Source organism: Canis lupus, chromosome 5, assembly GCF_011100685.1.
Source record: "Canis lupus familiaris isolate Mischka breed German Shepherd chromosome 5, alternate assembly UU_Cfam_GSD_1.0, whole genome shotgun sequence".
Classification (NCBI taxonomy): domain Eukaryota; kingdom Metazoa; phylum Chordata; class Mammalia; order Carnivora; family Canidae; genus Canis; species Canis lupus.
This window is the reverse complement of record NC_049226.1, coordinates 63,595,492-63,615,583: the sequence shown is the minus strand read 5'-3', so window position 1 is coordinate 63,615,583 and position 20,092 is coordinate 63,595,492. Positions and strand designations below refer to the sequence as shown.

The 20,092-nt window shown below is 41.9% G+C and overlaps 2 protein-coding genes across 11 annotated transcripts in view; one reads left to right on the top strand and one right to left on the bottom strand.

Annotated features, from left to right (window-relative positions):
• Positions 1–2,793, bottom strand: part of NMNAT1 (nicotinamide nucleotide adenylyltransferase 1) — a 30,496-nt gene extending 27,703 nt beyond the window's left edge. Inside the window, exons 1-3 of one of the 4 annotated variants that reach the window (XM_038537929.1) lie at positions 2,161–2,317; positions 1,130–1,253; positions 734–890 (exon numbers count right to left, since the gene is read on the bottom strand). The gene's annotated coding sequence lies outside the window, so the exon portion shown is untranslated. The other 3 variants (XM_038537931.1, XM_038537928.1, XM_038537930.1) reach the window with 3 other exon arrangements.
• LZIC (leucine zipper and CTNNBIP1 domain containing) lies at positions 2,137–13,662 on the top strand. Of its 7 annotated transcripts, none has more exons than XM_038537932.1 (8): positions 2,137–2,330; positions 2,997–3,085; positions 3,794–3,945; positions 4,957–5,092; positions 7,146–7,244; positions 9,407–9,502; positions 9,676–9,757; positions 10,957–11,323. In XM_038537932.1, exons 1-8 carry the CDS (start codon positions 2,276–2,278, stop codon positions 11,013–11,015), a joined length of 768 nt encoding a protein of 255 aa, XP_038393860.1. In that variant the 5' UTR covers positions 2,137–2,275; the 3' UTR covers positions 11,016–11,323. The 7 variants fall into 7 exon arrangements, with proteins under 7 accessions (XP_038393860.1, XP_038393862.1, XP_038393861.1 ...); XM_038537933.1 differs by having other exon boundaries at positions 2,201–2,330; positions 2,924–3,085; XM_038537937.1 differs by having other exon boundaries at positions 2,282–2,330; positions 3,837–3,945.
• Positions 13,663–20,092: the final 6,430 nt, after the last annotated feature.

The following is a 20,092-nucleotide window of genomic DNA, read 5'->3' as shown; positions in this document are numbered from 1 at the left end:
CCACTCAAGCTTTATCTGTCCCAGCATTTTCCCTACCAAGTTGGAGCAACTTGCACTCTCTGGGCTCCCATCCCAAGTCCAAGTTAAAATGTCCTAAACTCCAGGGCGCCTGGGTGGTTCAGTCGGTTAAGTGTCCAACTCTTGGTTTCAGCTCAGGTTGTGATCTTAGAGTCGTGGGATTGAGCCCCATAGACTCCACGCTTGGCATGAAGGCTGCTTGAGTTTCTCTCTCCCTCTCCCTCTGCCCCTCCTGCTCATGTTCTCTCTCTCCAATAAATAAATCTTTTTTTTTTTTAAGATTGTATTTATTTATTCATGAGAGACACAGAGAGAGACAGAGAGAAGCAGAGACACAGGCCGAGGGAGAAGCAGGCTCCACGGAGGGAGCCCTATGTAGGACTCAATCCTAGGACCCCAGGATCACGCCCTGGGCTGAAGGCAGGCACTAAACCGCTGAGCCACCCAGGGATCCAATAAATAAATCTTAAAAAAAAAAAAAAAAAAAAAAAAAGAGTGTTAAATGTCCCAAACTGCTCCAGTATTTCTGGTTTCCCAGTTATGATTCCCACCCAGCTCTGAAGTTATTTCCCCCAATGCTCTCTCTCCAGTGACTACCTATATAACATGTTATTCCTCTTTTTCCAGTGTCTTCTCTTCCCTCCTCACCCTCCTCCAAAGCCTAGATTCTGTGTTTGTTTGAGAACCAGAACCCAAACCAATTTCTCTTACTTACACACTGGGAATACTTTTTCATTATCCTTGAACTCTAGACAAGAATCCAGGGAACACTCTAAGCAGAGAAGTGCCGAATCAGACTAAGTCACAAAGAAAGAAGAGCAGGCAAACAGAACGCCTGGGTCAGCACAGCTCTGATGATCGCACACAAATGCCTGAAGAGAACACATACTGTCATAACCAAAATTAGGGGAAGTACACAATGAGAGAACGTTTGTTTAGCAAGTTCTTCAAATGCTAAAGCAAAGAAGCATATTTTTTTCAGTGTGCTTTGCTTTGGCACTGACCCTGTCTGTCCCTGAGAGATCTGCGTTACTGAAAGCCTGGATGTGTCCACACGTATTTACCGTTATCAAAAACGAGACCTGATGACAGTAGCACAGCAGTCACTTACTTTCACAAAGGAAATTCTGTGGACCTGAAGTGTTGTGCAAGGTGGGTCACTGGAACCATTCCCACCACAGCAAAGGCTTCTCGGTGCTGGGCCAGAACCAGGGTTTCACAGCACAACTCTAACTCTGAAAAACAACACAGGGGGGTGCCTGAATGGGTTGGTGGGTGAAGCCTCTGCCTTTGGCTGAGGTCATGATCCCCAAGTCCCAGGATCGAGCCCCACATGGGGTTCCCTGCTCAGTAGGGAGTCTGCTTCGTTCTCTTCCTCTGCCCGTCCCCCAGCTTGTGCTAACGAATAATAATAATAATAATAATAATAATAATAATAATTTTAAAATCTTTAAAAAAATAGAGAAAAACGAGAAACCCAAGGATCAGAACTGGGGAAGTAATTCATTGTGGTCGACTTCCCTGGGAACTTTAGTTGGAAGGAAGTCTGGAGGAGTCGGGGGCTGAAAGAGAACGAGCCCAACTAGCCAGCCCCACGACGTCTGGGGACCTGGGACTCGGGGGACCTCGGACTCGGGGAACTTCGACCTCGGGGACCTGGGACTCGGGGGCCGCGGGCGAGGGGAGCATTTCCGCCCAGTTTCCCGGTAACTTTCCAAGCTGCCCAACGGCCGGCGGTGCCCTCAGGGGCGTGAGCGCCAAACCCCGTCTCTACGGATTTGCAAAGACGGATTTCCGAGGAAAGAGGAGGGAAAGAGAAGTCCTTCGGGACGGAACACTTCCTCCTCCGTCCCCGCCCACCTCCGCCACGCTCCAGGGGCCTCTGGAAAGGGATCTTTTCCCATTTTCCAGGGTGAGTCACCTGTTCGAAAGAGAAACTACCGAAGATGTGGGCTCCCCAGAAGGATGGAAAGACTGGAGGCGCGGGACTCCTTGTCCTAAACCTATGACCTTGCCTCGAGGACCGCTATCTGCCCCTCAAAGACGCCACCATCTCGGAGTCCCCCAAGCCTGCGAGGAAGGGACCTGCGCCGACTCCCCAGAGCCAGGTCTCTCAGGGGCTCCGGCCTGCAGGGGGCTTACCAGGTCCTGGGGCCCACCCGCCCGAATCCTCCCGGAGAGACGCCGCGCAGCACGGACGCCAGACTGAGCAACACCCGTGGCCGCACCCTCATTGGCTCCCGGAGGCCGGAAGTGCATGCGTCCGCCGGAAGTGTTCCTACTGCGAGCGTCCGCCAGGCCGGGACCCTCAGGTAGGCGGGGCCCCTGCCTCCGAAGTCCCGGCACCGGGCCGTGGCCCGGTGGGGCGGGGAACCCCGAGGGCCCCAGGAGGTTGTCCGGGTTCTGGTCCCGGAGGTCCGGAGGAGTTTCGGGGGCGGGGGCTCGTGGCGACCTCTGGTGGCAGCCGGGGCCTAATCGAGCCCGGCGGCCGCAGCCCCCCAGTGCGGGAGCCCCGAGTTCCCGGGTGGAGACGGGGTCTGGGGTCTTTGGGGCGGTGGCCGGAGCCGCCCCTGCCTGCGGCGCGCCGGGATGGCTGAGGTCCGTAGCCGCTCGGGTCCAGGCGGGAAAACGTGTGCCCTTCGCCCTGGTCGTGTCGGTGCTCCTGGCTTTGCCCTCCAGCCACCTGGGGGTGCGGGGTTATCCTCAGGGACACCCCAGAAAGGCTGCCCAAGGCGCAGTCGCGGGGAAGACGGCTCCCCTCCCTCCTGGCCCGGCTCCCCTCTCCCCCAGAAGAGGAGGGTGTGCTTCCGGGGCGGGGCTGCCCCCGTGGAAGTTACCTGGACCGCTTTAGACTAGTGCCTGCGGAGTAAAGGAAACTACCTGCTAATGGTTTCCGACTCCCCAGCTAGCTCCACCTCCCCGTGGTTTGGACTTTGAGCCTCTAGTAAGTCCTGATGAACGATTTCGCTTTGCTCAAGCTCATGACTCTTGGACCTTCAGCAGCGGGAGGTTTATGCACTTTGGGGCGGGTCGACAGCCTGCAGAGTTCAAAGCACTGAGAGACCAGGTGAGCATGAAGGAGGATCTCCCAGTCCGGTTCCGGTTTTTGAGGGTCCTTTCGGCAGTTTCTGCCAAAGGTGCACCGCCTTTATTGGATATTAGGTGGTGCCAGCGAGTTAATCTTTCTGGAATAAATTTCACCTAACGGACAGCACCAAGTCAAGGCTTTCAAAGTGTCCAACAGCCCAGAAATGCATTTAAAATAGTTTAACCGGGATCCCTGGGTGGCGCAGCGGTTTACCGTCTGCCTCTGACCCAGGGCCTGATCCTGGAGACCCAAGATCGAGTCCCACATCGGGCTCCCTGCAGGGAGCCTGCCTCTCCCTCTGTCTGTGTCTCTGCCTCTCTCTGTATCTCACGAATGAATAAATAAAACCTTAAAAAAACAAAAAAGAATGAAAACGAATCTTTTAATGAGTCTCTTGGTAAAGCATTTGATCTGTTTCTGTATAAAACTTTTTTCAACATTCAAATTTGTTTAAAGTAAAATGGACTAATCGTGAAGATTTCTGATTAACTTGTAAAGTCACTTAGGAAGACTGCCAGGCTTTTTGTTGGGATGTTACTAGTATATGAGTTTAAACTTTTTTTTTTTTTTAGTTTAAACTTTTATATGTAAAATGAAATTCTCTTTGCACAACCATCTTTCCCACACCTATAGCTCAGAAAGAGTATAGCCCGTTTTAAATCACACTGGTTTGTTGAATCATTTCAGATAACCAAATATATACTGTATGTGGGCTTGTTGTTCTACTTAGAGATCAAAATGGCTTCCAGAGGAAAGACAGAGACAAGCAAATTAAAGCAGAATTTAGAAGAACAATTGGATAGACTAATGCAGCAATTACAAGATCTGGAGGAATGCAGGTAATAGCATAACTGAATGCCTCTCTGCTGTCAAGTGGCTTTTTTCTGCAGCTAGATTACAAGCTGTGGGTGCAAGCCCATGTGTGATTTTGGTTTCCCCTATAGTGCTTTGTCTGTTGGAGAAATAAACTCAGTGTGAGCTTTGGAGTCATAAAGGTAAACCTTTTAGTTTCCATTTCCTTGAGTGTGAAGTAGAAATAGTAACACCTACCTTGTCTTCAGTACATAAAATAGCCCTGCCTGGTATATACTTGAACTTCTAGTGTATTTTCAGCCTTAAATGTTCAACGGACCAAAACTGCTCATTGCCTTTTTTAACAACTTTGAAAGGTTGTTGTAGGTATTTCAAATGAAGAGGCCAAACAAGGCTTGGCCTTGAGTAGGTGCTCAATAAATGGTAGCTGTCATTATTTGTAGGAAATGTTTAATAAATGGCTTGTTCAAAAAAAATGGCTTGTTCAGTTAGTGAATAAAAATAGCCTCTTACTCATATGACAGGTACTACGTTGCTGTTGTATTTCACGGTACACAAAATTTTACCTACTGTTAGTGATGATAAAAGTAACAGCTATTTTGTCAAGTACCTGTTGTTTGTCAAGGACCTTCCAGAGTTCATGTAATGCTCATAGCAACCCTAGGAGGTAGGTACTATCATTATCTGTGGCTTATAGATCAAGAAACTGAGGCTTGGCTGTGTTAGGTATCTTGCCCAAGGTTATGCATTGATTCATAGACTGCTTAAAAGGAAGTTATTATGTGGTTTGTTAAATGTGCCTCATTTTGGTAAAAGAAAAGTGTTTAATTATCAAAGTAACCACATGGCAGGAAAACGCCCATACTACTAACATCTGAACACATCCATTGTTATCATTTTGTTATTTCCTTTCAGCCTTGTCCCCCAAGATACTTTTTGTAAATATATGTATCAAAAGTCTTAGGCTACAAATATTAAGATTGCTTTTTTCACTTGGAACTCTTGTGTTTTTCTATATTACGCTCACTGTACTTCAGAGAGGAACTTGATGCAGATGAATATGAGGAAACCAAAAAGGAAACTCTGGAGCAACTAAGTGAATTTAATGATTCACTGAAGAAAATTATGTCTGGAAACATGACTTTGGTGGATGAGCTAAGTGGAATGCAACTGGTAAGCATAATTCACTTACACTGGTGACACAAGTGGTTTTTCTCTCTTTTTTTTATATTTAAGATAGAAAAGAAACTTTGTTTTTGGGTTTGACTTCTAGATAAGTGTCTACTTATGGATAAAGCAGCATAGGCTTCCAGATCTTCATTTAGTTATGTATTTGGCTCCAGTAACATGCATATAAATAGCAAATGGACACTATTTTTTTTAAATTTAACTATTAGATAGTTAACATACAGTGCAGTATTGGTTTCTGGAATAGAATTCAGTAATTAACACTTACAGACAACACCCAGCGCTCATCATAAGTGCCCTCCTTAATATCCATCACCCAGCTAGCCCGTCCTCCTCCCCCATCAACCCTCAGTTTGTTCTCTATTATTAAGAGTCTCAAAAAAAAAAAAAAAAGAGTCATGGCTTGTTTGCCTCTCTCTTTTTTTTCTTTTCCCCCTTCCCATATGTTCATCTGTTTTCTTCCTTAAATTCTGCATGAGTAAAATCACGTGGTATTTGTCTTTCTCTAACTTATTTCACTTAGCATAATATACTCTAGCTCCATCCACATCGTTGCAAATGGCAAGATTTCATTCTTTTTGATAGCTGAGTAATACTCCAGTGTGTGTATGTGTGTGTGTGTGTGTGTATTTACACACACATATACATACATAGATACCAAATCCTTTTTTCATTCATCAGTCGGTGGATATTTGGGCTCTCTCCATAGTTTGGCTATTGTTGCTAATGCTGCTCTACATATCGGGTTACGTGTACCCCCGCAAATCTGTATTTTGTGTCCTTTGGGTAAATACCTAGTATTGCAATTGCTAGATCATAGGGTAGTTCTATTTTTAACATTTTGAGGAACTTCCATACTATTCTCCAGAGTGGCTGGACCAGTTTCCATTCCTACCAACAGTGCAGCAGGGTTCCCCTTTCTCCACATCCTTGCCAACATCTATTGTTTCTTGTGTTGTTAATTTTAGCCATTCTGACATGTGTGAGACAGTATCTCATTGTGGTTTTGATTTATATGTCCCTGATATGAGTGCTATTGAGCATCTTTTCATGTGTCTGTTAGCTGTCTGGATGTCTTCTTTGGAAATGTAGAAATGTGTCTAATCATGTCCTCAGCCATTTCTTAACTGGGTTACTTGGTTTTGGGTGTTGAGTTTGATAAGTTCTTTGTAGATTTTGGACACTAACCCTAATCATCGGTATGTAGTTTGCAAATATCTACCGTTCCATAGGCAGCCTTCTGGGTTTTTTTTTTAATTTATTCATTTATTCATGAGAGACGCAGAGGGAGAAGCAGGCTCCATACAGGAGCCTGATGCAGAACTCGATCCCAGAACTCTGGGATCACATCCCAAGCCGAAGGCAAAAGCTCAGCTGCTCAGGCACCCAGGTGTCCCAGCCTTCTAGTTTTGTTGATTCTTTCCTTTTTTTTTTTTTTTTTTTTTTTAAGATTTTATTTATTCATGAGAAACACAGAGAGAGAGAGGCAGACACACAGGCAGAGGGAGAAGCAGGCTCCATGCAGGGAGCCCGATGTGGGACCCGATCCCAGGCCTCCAGGATCACGTCCTGAGTCAAAGGCTGGCGCTAAACCGCTGAGCCACCCAGGGATCCCCTGTTGATTCTTTCCTTTGCTGTGCAGAAGCTTTTTATCTTGATGAAGTCCCAATAGGTCATTTTTGCTTTTGTGGAAACTAAGATTATAACAGTGTTTGATGACCAAGGAAGACCTATTTGTAATTGAAGACCCATCAATCAATTATCATAATATCTGAATCTTTGGAGTATTTTGCTCAGTTTCTTTTTTTTTTATTTATTTATTTATTTATTTATTTTTTTATTTACTTATGATAGTCACAGAGAGAGAGAGAGAGAGGCAGAGACACAGGCAGAGGGAGAAGCAGGCTCCATACACCGGGAGCCCGATGTGGGATTCGATCCCGGGTCTCCAGGATCATGCCCTGGGCCAAAGGCAGGCGCCAAACCGCTGTGCCACCCAGGGATCCCTTTGCTCAGTTTCTACCTTCTTGTATTCTAGGCTATCCAGGCAGCTATCAGCCAGGCCTTTAAAACTCCAGAGGTCATCAGGTTATTTGCAAAGAAACAACCAGGTCAGCTTCGGACAAGGTTAGCAGAGGTAAAGTTTCTTTAAATTGATTTAATTGCTGTGTGTATTTCTTTTCTCAGCTCCCAAATTTCATTATGTTACTCTGAAGTTTAAAAATTGATCATTAAAAAAAAAAAAAAAAAAAAAAATTAAAAAAAATTGATCAGTTGAGAATGTACACCACCACTAAGAGTGAACCCTAATGTGTAGACTGTGGAATTGGGGGATTATGATGTGTCAGGGTAGGTTCATCTGTTGTAAGAAATGCACCACTGGGGGATGTTTATGATGGAGAGGCTGTGCGGGGCGGGGGGGGGGGGGGGGGGGGGGGGGATGAAGGATATATGGGAAATCTTTGTACCATTTACACAATTTACTGTGAACCTAAAACTGCTCTGAAAAAATAGCCGTTACCGAAAGGATTGATCAGTTGATTTTTTTTAAAAGATTTATTTATTTATTAGAGAGAGAAAGAGAGAATGTGTGAGGAGCGGCAGAGGGAGAGGGAGAGAGAAACTTTAGCAGACTCCTCTGAGCTCCAAGCCCAACAGTGCAGGGCTTGATCTCATGACCCTGAGATCATGACTGAAGCCAAAACCAAGTGTTGGACCCTTAATCGTGCAGGCAGGGGCCCCTGATCAGTTAATTTTAGAGCCACAACCCACCGTTTTCTGACAAAATTAGTCTTTTGAGCAATTGTTATTGTTAATGAATATAGAGGTTTAATAGCATATGTCAGTTTAAACTGCTTCTACATGGACGCCACCTTTAAGGTTTACCATATACTTCTGGAGCCCTGAGATGAAATACCATCTAGAATCCATTCACGGCATTGCTTTCTGCACATGTGACTTTTGTTATCTAAGAATTTCAAACATTTCTATAAACCTGATACTTGAGAAAATCTGTTTATAGACTTGAATATAATTAAGGCATTAACAAGTTATTTGCCACCACTGGTAGTCCAGTGGATAGTGGTTGAGAGCATGAACTTGGGTCAGACTGGCAGGATTTGTATCCCTGCTCCACTGTGGAGGCCTGTGATCTTGGGGAAGTTATTTTTAATTGTTTTAATACAAAAATCTTTTTAACAAATATTATTATTACTGAAGTTGGATAAGTTATCTTATTCAACTTCTTTGTGTCTCAGTTCCCCATGTGTGAAAAGGTGATATTGATAATCCCTATTTCTTATGGTTGCTATGAAGAGTAAATGAAGTAATATGTATACAATACATACTATGTATTCATACTATGTATAATATGTATACAATACATACTATGTATGTATATATGTGTAATATATATCAAGTACGTGAACTAGCACCTAGGCATAGTACATGCTATAAGTGTTTCTAATGGTAGAGATGAAATATAGCCAACATTCCTAGAGACCTGATACCAGTTACCTCATTCAAGCCTGTAGACCACACTTGAGTGTAAGGGAATGAGTTCTTAGAGGCTAGCTTCTCTCTAAAGGAAGCTATTGGCCTCCCATTCCGCAATAGAGTTTATAATCAAGACAGTGGTTATGATTAGCATTAAGCTTTATTAGAACTGAGGGACACCTGGCTAGCTCAGTCAGTGGCACATGCAATTCTTATTTTCAAGGTTGTGAGTTTGAGCCCCACACTGGGTGTGTAGAGATTACTTAAAAAATAAAATCTTAAAAAAAATAAAAATTAAAAAATTAAAAAAAAATCTTAAAAGAAAACATATTTATTGGAGCTGTATAATTGCATTGCTGGCATGTTTGCCTTGAATTGTTTCTATAGTTCTCTATATTAATCAGCTAGAGGAACTTTTTAAAGAAGTAGTAGATCTGGGGGTGCCTGTGTGGTTCAGTCTTTAAGCATCTGTCACTTAGTTTCAGCTCAGGTCACGATCTCATGGTTCATGAGATAAAGTCTGCTCAGTAGAGAGTCTGCTTGAAGATTCTTTCTCTCTGCACCTCCCCCACCTAGTTGAATAAATCTTTAAAAAGAAAAGAAGTAGTAGATCTGGGGACATCTGGCTGACTTGGTCAGAAGAGTATGCAACTCTTGATCTTAGAGTTGTGAGTTTGAGCCCCATGTTGGTTGTAGAGATTACTTTTAAAAAAAGAAGTCGTCGTAGTAGATCTCAAAAGCTGGATTTTATGAGCAGAATGTTTTTAACTTAAGTACCATATCCTTTGCATTCATCCATTTCAGATGGATAGAGATCTCATGGTAGGAAAGCTGGAAAGAGGCCTGTATACTCAGCAGAAAGTGGAGATACTAACAGCTCTCAGGAAACTTGGAGAGAAGGTACTCTATTTAATTTAATATATTAGAGATAAAGAAAAGGTATAATGAATTTTGTACTGAACTTCTTGATCTGTGATCCAGCTTGTAGTCCTGAGACATTCTTAATGGTGTTTCTTAGGACCACTTATGAACATTTAAATCCACTCCCTTGAGCCTTGTTTTGTTTTGTTTAGCTGACTGCAGATGATGAGGCCTTCTTGTCAGCAAATGCAGGTGCTATACTCAGTCAATTTGAGAAAGTCTCTACAGACCTTGGTGAGTACCCTTGTATTTCTGAAAGCTGAGCATGCATTGCTCTATCTCACCTATGAGTGAGATAATAGGATGGCCTTTTCTTGAGTTTGGAGGTAAAACCAGAAGTATGTTATTGAGTTTATTTCCTAATACTTTTTGATTAAAAATAATTAAGTTAATATATTACTATATTAATGATAATTAAATTAATATATTACTAAGATATTAACATTTAAAAATATTTGTCAACTAAATATAAGTGTATATATAAAAACAAATTACTCTAAAATTTTATATATTCTATTTCACATTTAAAGCTAGAGTAACGGGCAGCCCCGGTGGCTCAGCGGTTTAGTGCCACCTTCAGTCCAGAGTGTGATCCTGGAGACCCGGGATCAAGTCCCACGTCGAGCTCCCTGCATGGAGCCTGCTTCTCCCTCTGCCTGTGTCTCTGCCTCTCTCTCTCTCTCTCTCTCTCCTTGTGTCTCTCACGAATAAATAAATAAAATCTTGAAAAGAAAGAAAGAAAGAAAGAAAGAAAGAAAGAAAGAAAGAAAGAAAGGAAGAAAGAAAGGAAAAGAAAAGAAAGCTAGAGTAAGGATTTGTTTTGTTTTTAATATTTATTTATTTGTTTATTCATGAGAGACACAGAAAGAGGCAGAGACACAGGCAGAGGGAGAAGCGGGCTCCCCGCAGGGAGCCCAATGCTTGACTTGATCCGAGACTTGATCCTCGGACAGGGAATCATGCCCTGAGCCCAAGGCAGATGCTCAACCACTGAGCCACCCAGGCGTCCCTAGAGTAAGGATTTGTAAGCAATAAATCACCCCGTGTATGTGAGTGTATGTGAGATGTTTGGGCTGGGGAAAGGAAATTGGGAATTGGCACTAGGAAGGTTTAGGGGTAATGCTCTAATAATAGAAGCTAATTTTCTTTTCTTTTTAAAGATTTTATTTATTTATTCATGAGAGACACAGAGAGAGAGAGAGGCAGAGACATAGGCAGAGGGAGAAACAGGCTCCATGCAGGGAGCCGGATGTGGGACTCCATCCTGAGACTCCAGGATCATGCCCTGGGCTGAAGGCAGGCTCTAAACTGCTGAGCCACCCAGGAGTCCGTATTTTCTATTTCAGTACCTATGGGATAGATTTTCCCCTCGTTACCTAGAACTGTAAATGTATTTGAAATAACCTTTGTTTATTATGTGTCTTTCTCCTTAGGCTCTGGAGACAAAGTTCTTGCATTGGCAAGTTTTGAGGTTGAAAAAACAAAAAAATGACATGGTGTGGAGCTTGGGACATTGATCACATTCTTGCTATAAATGGCGTTTGTCTTCTAGGGATTTTGAATCACTTCAAAGAAATCAAAAGAGATTCTTGAAATGCACTGATAACCTAAGAAAAGGTGACAGAAAAACATACTTGTGTCTTCTGGTTATACCCTTCATCATTGTGCTTTGTGTAGGGCTGCCTGCCTGAGTCATCCTAGACTTCCTGGGATGAGGGACCCTTTGGACCCTATTCATTATAGCGGTGTGTTTGAGAGAGAGAACAGTAAACGGTTCCTCTGCCTGTTTTTATTAAGCTTCCTTGTTTTTAAGTGCTGATAGTAAATGAAAAGATGTGAACTAATGATTCTTCTCTGTTGATAATTTGTCCCTACTTATTGGATTGAATAGTGTACCAACATCAATAGACCTCATGAGCGGGCATAGAATTTTAGAGTTCTAAGTGATCTTAGAAATCGTTTTCATTTTATAAACAAGGAAATTGAGGCTCAGAAAGAGCAAGTTGACTTGCTTAAAGTCACATCCAAGACAGAGCTGGTGATAGACCTGGGTGTCCTGACTCTCAGCTTAGGGTCTGTTGAATTTTATTTCTGTATTTTGTGCTGTCTTTAAAAACCAATTAACACATATTTGGGCAAGTCTGTGTTTATGAAAATTCGATGTCCCAACAGAAAGTTGTCACTAAGGGACCATTCCCTAGCCTGTAAGGCCTCGGTATGAATGGGGCCCATTGTATCTCTGAGTTTTGAGCTTGGAACAATGGGAGCCCTGTTGAGAGTCTCCTGGAGTAACGTAACTTCCCGCTGTTGTTTCACCAGGAAAGCAATTGAAAGTGGCAGCTAGAGGCCCTCCCTGTGTGTGACCTCTTTGCTGAAACTCAGAGGGTGGGGACTGTAAACTATTATTTACTCTTCAGTTTTTGGAGAAACCCAAAATAAGTTATGAGGAAAAGCATACTCTTGAGTGTTTATGTTTCTCTGCATGCTCAAATATATAGATATCCTCATGCATATGTATGTTAGCTTATATTCTAGGCTCTGGCCACTATGTTTTTTCATGTATTTCTCAGTTTTCTTTTTCTTTGCACTTTATACAAATTAAAAACATTTTTAAAGCTTCTTGTATACTGTAAACTCTACTAGGTGCTCTGCCAACTGGACAGATTAGGGACCTCAGCTTCATTAATGCCTTATTTGGAACTTTTAATGGGTAACTTTTTATATATTGGTTTACCATGGTCAAAGACTCATTGAAATTGTAATGAACCAAGAAAAAGCAAATGACCTACAATTCACCTAGGACTTTATGGTCAATCATCATTATTTCATTATTCTTCATTTTTGTTTGTTTGTTTAAGTAATCTCTACACTTAGTATGGAGTTTGAACTCATGATCCCAAGATTAAGAGTTGCATGCTCCTCTGACTAAGCCTGCCAGGCAGGCACCCCTATTCTGCAAATTTTTTTTTTTCTGAATCAAGGTGAAACTTACTTAACATCAAATTCACCATTTTAAAGTATACAATTCAGAAATGTTTAGTACTTTCACAAATGTTGTGCAACCATCACCATCTCATTCCAAAACATTTTTACCACTCCAAAGGGAACCCCATGCCCATTAAGCAGTCACTCCCCATGCCCTTCTCATCCTAGCCCTCCAGCAACCACTAATCTGCTTTCTATCTCTAGATTTACCAATTCTGAATATTTCATCCCAATGGCATCATACAGTATGTGACCTTTTGTGTCTGGCTTCTTTCACTTGACATCATATTTTCAAGGTTAATCTAAGTTGTAGCACATGCCATTATTCCATTTAATGGATGAAAATATTTCCTTGTATGGATACCACCTTGTGCTTATCCACTTATCTCTTGAACATTGTTTTTTCCCACTGTTTTTGTTATTGCAAATAGTACTGCTATGAACATTTGTGTATTTGTTTAAATACCTGTTTTCAGCTCTTTTGGGTATATACCTAGAAATGGTATTGCTGTATGTATGTGTGTTTTGGGGGAATTTTTGTTTTGTTTTTAAGCCATAACAAAATTTCCCCTTCTCCTCTAGTAGTAGTATAAAGAAAATTAATATTTGGTAGGATAAAGAAAATTAGGAATATTTGGTATTTGAAAGGAGCCTAAATGAATCTGGAGTCCTTAATTTTGGTTTCCCTTTCTATAAGACTTTCTATAAGACTAACATCAGTGAAATATTTTGTCATTAATCATGTTAGTGTGTTCATTTTGTAAGTAATGATTAGTATCAACTTAAAATTAATCTTCCTTTAAAAGTTGCAAAGTTAAAAAAAAAGTTGCAAAGTTTGCAGTGCCTAGCAAGACCCTGTCATTTATGGCCATCTGACCTTTGGTAGGTTACTTAATCTTTTGAGCCTCATTTTCCTCTTCTGTTCAATGCAGATAAGTGGGTACGACCTACCTACCACATAGGATTTCTGTGGTTTCCCTTCTCACCCTTAATGCAGAGAGAAGTTTTGGAGCTAATCTACCATTTAACAGTGCTTTCAATGGCCATATGATGTATTTTGTTCCACAAATTTGGTATAACTCAAAAATAAATTGAAAAGTGAATAATTTGAAAATTCTGTACATTTACATTTATTAAATGATTTGCAAACTATGTTTCCTGTTCATATTTTACTATATTTAATCTTCTAGTTTTTTACACTTCTTGAGAGGTTTCAGACTCCAATAACTAATGCAAGGCAGCTAACTTTTTGATATCCTTAGGTCAAGCTAATATTTTAATGAGAATTCCTGCATTTTTCAAAGACGGATTGAAGCAGAAGCAAATGTATAACTGGGCTGTTTAATGAAAGTTAGTAATTTAATAATACAACAATTTTTAGGGGCACCTAGCTGGCTCAGTCTTTAGAGTGTGCAACTCTTGATCTCGGGGATGTAAGTTCAAGTCCCACACTACATATATACATTACTTAAAAATAAAGTCTTTTAAAAAGTAAAACAATTTCTGTGTTTCAGTGCTTTATTTTTTCCTGTGAGTTGGTAAGAGAGGTATGCTAGGTGGGTGGTAGAGGAGGAAACCAAGCTGTGGAATGAGCTGTCCCCAGGAAAGAGTTGGAGTTGAGACAGATAGATCATTAACTTTGATTGTTAGGCCTTTTTTGAAGACAAGTCAGCCAAAGAACGGTCATCTTAGGCAAAATAAGAGACTGTACAAGTCTACCACTGGATGGTATCTTATTACAGTGAATGATGGATAGTTTGAAATTATTACAGAAAAAATAAACCCAGACCATTTCAACCACTTTCCTGTTCCTTCCTCCACCCCAGACCCCCCTTACTCTATTCATTACTAAGAATGCTCTTCTTTGCCTCTCAAAATGTTTTTCAGCATTAATATGTAAATTAAAACTGTCAGCATTCGCACAGACCCCCAAGAACAAGCCTTAATTGCTTCCAGTCTGTTTGGCCCTGGAATTAAAGAGTTAGAAACTGGGTTAACTAGTATTTAATATATTTTTTTTGTATTTAATATTTTCTTTAAGTTGCAAGAAGCAGGTTAAAAATAAGGCTCTTCTAGATATTCCCCTAGAGTGTAGTCTTTTAATACCCTAACACTTTCTTTCTGAAGTCCCTTTCCCCGCCATACTGCCATTCTAGCAGCAAAGAGACGACACTAAGCTGCTGAAAGCCTCCTGAAACAGGGCTCGCCATTGGCCACGTTCTTGAGCTCACAGCGGAGTGTCTGCAGTCCACGCCAAGGACCCGGGAAGTTTGTGGCTGCTGGGCTGCCCTTTGGAAACTTCATAGTGCTTGATTGTTTTCCTCTGGGAAGACCACATTTGTTATGCTCCCAGACAATGGACTGCAATTAAAAACAACTAAAGTAAAAAATTATTTTCTGTAAAGGTGAAGGAGAGTCACCAGCTTTGGGTTTTGTGGTGATTGTTGAGTAAAGAGAAAGATAATGTAGGTAAGGATTCTTTCTAAGATAAATGCAGCAGCCACAGATCCTCTGCCTCTAATTTCTGGCAATCTGGGGAACTTTGGAAGCCTTCCCACAAGAACCTCTAACTTTGTGTTACAGTCATAATTTCAATACATGATTTAAGTGCTTAAGTTACCTCGATTACGTATGTTTAAAACGTGAGTAGTTCAGGTACTATTCTTTGTTAATGCTAAATTGTCATGCGGGGCTCTTCTTTCCTATTAGAGGAGTTTAAGGGTTTTATTTATTTATTTATTTATCTATCTATTTATGGTTTGTGTGAAAACCTGGTTCCTTCAGGCCTAGCATCACTCCTCCAATACTCATAAATCAGGCCAGGTTGAAACTGAGGCAGTTATCTGCACAAGTAATCAAAGAGGTAGGTAATTAGGTAAAAGGCAAGTATTTGGCCTAAATCAGATTATAACCAATTGCCTAAACCCTGTGATTTGACTATGATCTTGCCTTGGGGTACCTGGGTGGCTCAGTAGGTTAAGCATCTGCCTTTGGCTCAGATCACCATCCCAGAGTCCTGGGATCGAGCCCACATCAGGCTCCCTACTCAGCGGGGAGTCTGCTTCTCCCTCTCCTACCCCTCCGCCTGTTCATGCTCTCTTTCTCTAAATAAGTAAAATCTTTTAAAAAATAATTTAGATTTGGTTTATAAAGTGCTGAGCTTATACTTTTTAAAGATTTTATTAATTTATTCATGAGAGACAGAGAGAGAGAGGCAGAGACATAGGCAGACGGAGAAGCAGGCTCCATGCAGGGAGCCCGATGTGGGACTTGATCCCGGGACCCCTCGGTCACACCCTGAGCCGAAGGCAGATGCTTAACCGCTGAACCACCACCGGGGTGTCCCTATACTCTTTTATTTAAATATTTTGTGTCATATTTACTCAGGAAAGGAGCCCCTATACTTTTGGAACAAACAGGTAAAATCTCAGTCCCTTGGCCTCAGTCTTGTGGCCTTTCTTTTCATTCTGTCTTCTAGGAGTATTAGTAGATTGTTCCTCTGCAAGAAAATATGAGCAAGAGGGCAGCCCCGGTGGCGCTGCGGTTTAGCGCCGCCTGCAGACCAGGGCGTGATCCTGGATACCTTGGATCGAGTCCCACATCAGGCTCTCTGCATGATGCCTGCTTCTCCTTCTGCCTGTGTCTCTGGCGCTCTCTCTCTCTCTCTCTCTCTGAATAAATAAATAAAATCTTTTAAAAAAAAAGAAAGAAAGAAAATATGAGCAAGATTCTGTATAAAGGAGTACATATAGACATACCAAATCTATTTCCAGCCTCAGAAAGGAAAACGTGGACTCTGTCTTTAACTTGTGAGCTTGGTGGAGAAATGAGGGATGAGTGCATGCTCACTCCTGTGCATGCCTCTCTTCTGGGGTCTGACTGGACCAGTGGCATGTCTGCTCCCATAAGGCACTTACGACCTCCCACGGTGCTGCTCTTGCCAGAGTGGGAGGTTGACTATGCCAGGTTAATTCTGTTACAATCGAAGCACTGGGCAAATTGTGCACTCTAGGCCCTTTTGGTTTGAAAAACTCAAAATGTGCTTTTTTTGGTGAAGATTAGGATTTGAGATTGGAGAGAAGAAAACTTTGTTTTAAGATTTTATTTATTCATTCATGAGAGACACAGAGAGAGAGAGGCAGAGACACAGGCAGAGGGAAAAGCAGGCTCCATGCAGGGAGCCTGACGTGGGATTCGATCCTAGATCTTCAGAATCACAACCTGGGCAGAAGGCGGCGCTAAACCGCTGGGCCCCCCGGGGCTGCCCAAGAAAACATATTTTGAAAAATCTTCACAGTAATTACCATGTGGGAGCAAGGACAGTTTCTATCTGCTACCTCTTCTGACTATGATGTCATTTCTACTTTCCTTAGACATTTTCTGAGCACTGATATATGCCAGACACATTGCTTCGGTTTCTTTTGTTAAATTTTCTTTTCTTTTTTATTTATTTTTTAAGTAGGCTCCATGCCGGCACTGACCCCAACATGGTGCCTGAACTCATAACCCTGAGACCAAGGCCTGAGCTGACATCAAGAGTCAGATGCTTGGGACGCCTGGGTGGCTCAGAGATTGAGTGTCTGCCTTCAACTCAGGGCGTGGTCTGGGAGTCCCAGGATTGAGTCCCACATCAGGCTCCACGCAGGGAGCTTCTCCCTCTGCCTGTGTCTCTGCCTCTGTGTGTGTGTCTCTCATGAATAAATAAATAAAGTCAAAAATAAATAAATAAATAAATAAATAAATAAATAAAGTCTTTAAAAAAAAAAGAAGAAGAGTCAGATGCTTAACTGACTAAGCCACCCAGGCGTCCCATTAAGTTTTTTTTCCATTAAATTTTCTAATTTGGATATTGGATAGAGTCTTTTTTTAAAAAAAAATATTTTTTTAAACTTACTTATTTAGAGAGAGAGTCAGGGGAGGGGCAGAGGGAGAAGGAGAGAATCTCCAGCAAACTCTGTCCTGAGAGCAGAGCCTGACTCAGGGCTCCATCCCAGGACCCTGAGATCATGACCTGAGCTGAAACCAAGGGTCAGATGCTCAACTAACTGAGCCACTCCTAGTGTCTTTTTTTCTTTCTTTTTTCTTTTCTTTTCTTTTTCTTTTGAATGACTCTTTAAGGGGCGCCTGAGTGACTCAGTCGGTTAAACATCTGCCTTGGCTCAAGTCATGATCTTGGGGTCCTGGGATCAAACCGTGTGTTCTGCTTCCTGCTCAGTAGGGAGCCTGCTTCTCCTTCTCCCTCTGTCCCTCCCTCTGCTGCGCCTCCTGCCTGAGCTCCCTCTCTCTTTCTCAAATAAATAAATGCAATCCTTAAAAATAATAATAATTAAATGGAGGCATTGTATTTGGTTTGACTAAGAGAAGCTCCTGTTCATATTCTAGATATGTGATGTAATAAGAAATTAAGATCATAAAATTAACTAGAAGTGTCTAATGTGGGGAAAAGCCTACATTTGTTACTTTTGTTTTTTCCTTTCCTGGAAGTGAGAAAAATTTCTTTTTCTTTTTCTATTATATTTCCTTTTAATGATATAAGTTCTGCTAAGGAGATCTTATAATAATAAATGACCCAAGACATTCTACTGAAAGAATGTTACTGAGTTTATGGGAATTCGTGTGTATTATAGTCTGTCTCAGCAGGGTGTTATTAGCTGCAGAAATGGAAGGCATATTAAAACTAGTCCCTTTATCTTTTCCAGACACTGTAGCCCGTTTAGCATGCTGTTTCTGTGTGTCTCTTACTCTAAAAAGAAATTAAATGGAAATTGCCTGCTCAAAGTTGTTTTTAAAAGTCACAATGTGTCACCTGTATGCTTGCTTGAGGACTCCCTGCCTCCTGTGAGCCTGTCTTTTCTTTCCTAAGAAAGCTTTTCTACTTATTAGTGAAATAAGTGTCCCTTTCCGTTCTGCCTGTAGTTAGCCACCAATTAGTAAGATGAGCAGAAATGCTCGCATGCTGAGCTGGTGCTAGCAGGCATGGGAGAAGCTGACACTACTTCATGGTACAAGCTATATAAGCACCGTTTTATCTCCCAGGAGAGGTTCTCAATAGGTTTGGTCTACCCCCTAGAGCCTGGAGCTATTTCAGTCTTAACTACTCATTAAAGTCAACCTAAGATATTGCAAAAGCCTTTGGGTTCTTTAAAGTGAATTGCCTCCACTTGAATTCAGCCAAGAATAGTTCACTTTTACTCCCCAGGGCTACTTCCAACTTAACTTGAACTTTCCCCTCAGCCTTAAACCCCACCAAAAATGTTGATGCCCCTAACAAGCCTCACTTCTTATTAAAGACTCAGGACAATTGCTGAGAATACATGCCTAACTGCTAAAGCGGTGCCCAAGAATATGAGATAAGAAAATCAGGGCTTTGGGGGAAAAAATAGATTTTCTTTTTCCCTCAAAAAATAAATTATTTTTTAATGCAAAAACAAAATTACATCTAAACATTGATGAGAGTACATAGCACTGTGCCAGACCCATCCATCATTAATTAGGTGCCTACTATGACTTTCTCTCCTGTCCATTTGGAGCCCATTGTAGAATTGGTAGCTTTGGAGCAACTGGCAGAAATGGGAGAGTTCCTGGGCAAGGCAGAGCCAGCCCTGACAGGAAGAAACTCCTCTTAACGTTTACAGAGAAGTAAGTGCAAAAGGGGGCTGATTTATTTCTGGAAACTTGTAAAAATCATTCATCTTTGCATCCATAGAACCAGTGAAAAAACTGAGGTCAAGGACCCGGTTTTGTGAATGATCAAAGTAATTCTAGACTAAAAACATACTAGTTTATACCCTACCCCTGAAAGTCTTCAGGAAAATTAAAACAGTCGTTTGGGGGCTAAAGCAATGTGACTTAGGGTGAGGAAAACAATAGGCTCTACCATTTATTTGGTTTCCATCAGAATGGGAAATGCCTTGATCATACCCACTTTGTTATGTTGGAATATTACTCACCATTCATGGGCTTAACCATGAGACTGGATGTGGCCAATGGAATGTTTATGGATATGACTTCTGGAGATGTCTTCCATGTGCATCCACAGTTCAGCTTGGCACTCCTGTATTTTTGTCATCATAAAAGGAATGTGTCTTGTGTAGCCTCTGGTCTAAGGAGAATGAGGAGACATGTGGAACAGACTTAATCCCATCTTGCTGCTAAACCCTGCTGATCCCAGCTCAGATCGGCAGAGTTGGTCAACCCACAACCTGAAGTAGGCCCCACACCAGGCAGACATCTGAGCAAAAAATATAAATGCTTGTTTCTGCCATTGAGTTTTGAGGGTTTTTTTTAATGCATTGACTGATACATCATTTTTTAAAAAGATTTTATTTATTTGAGAGAGAGAGCATGAGCAGGGGGATGGGGAGGGACAGAGGGAGAAACAGACCCCCTGCTGAGCAGGAAGCCCAAAGCAGGGCTCAATCCCAGGAACCCAGGATCCCAGGATCCTGACCTGAGCCAAAAGCAGTTACTTAACCCTCTAAGCCACCCAGGCACCCCTGATACACCATTATTGTTCTATTTTAGTCCATTCTCCAAGTTAAAGTCATAGTTCTCTATTTATTTGATAGAGCATGGGTAAGTGAG

Coding starts and splice junctions, on each gene's coding strand:
- LZIC (XM_038537932.1), top strand. CDS start 2,276: ATGCGTCCGCCGGAAGTGTTCCTACTGCGAGCGTCCGCCAGGCCGGGA. Junction 5,093..7,145: donor AGCTAAGTGGAATGCAACTG/GTAAGCATAATT, acceptor CTTGTATTCTAG/GCTATCCAGGCAGCTATCAG. Junction 7,245..9,406: donor TTCGGACAAGGTTAGCAGAG/GTAAAGTTTCTT, acceptor CATCCATTTCAG/ATGGATAGAGATCTCATGGT.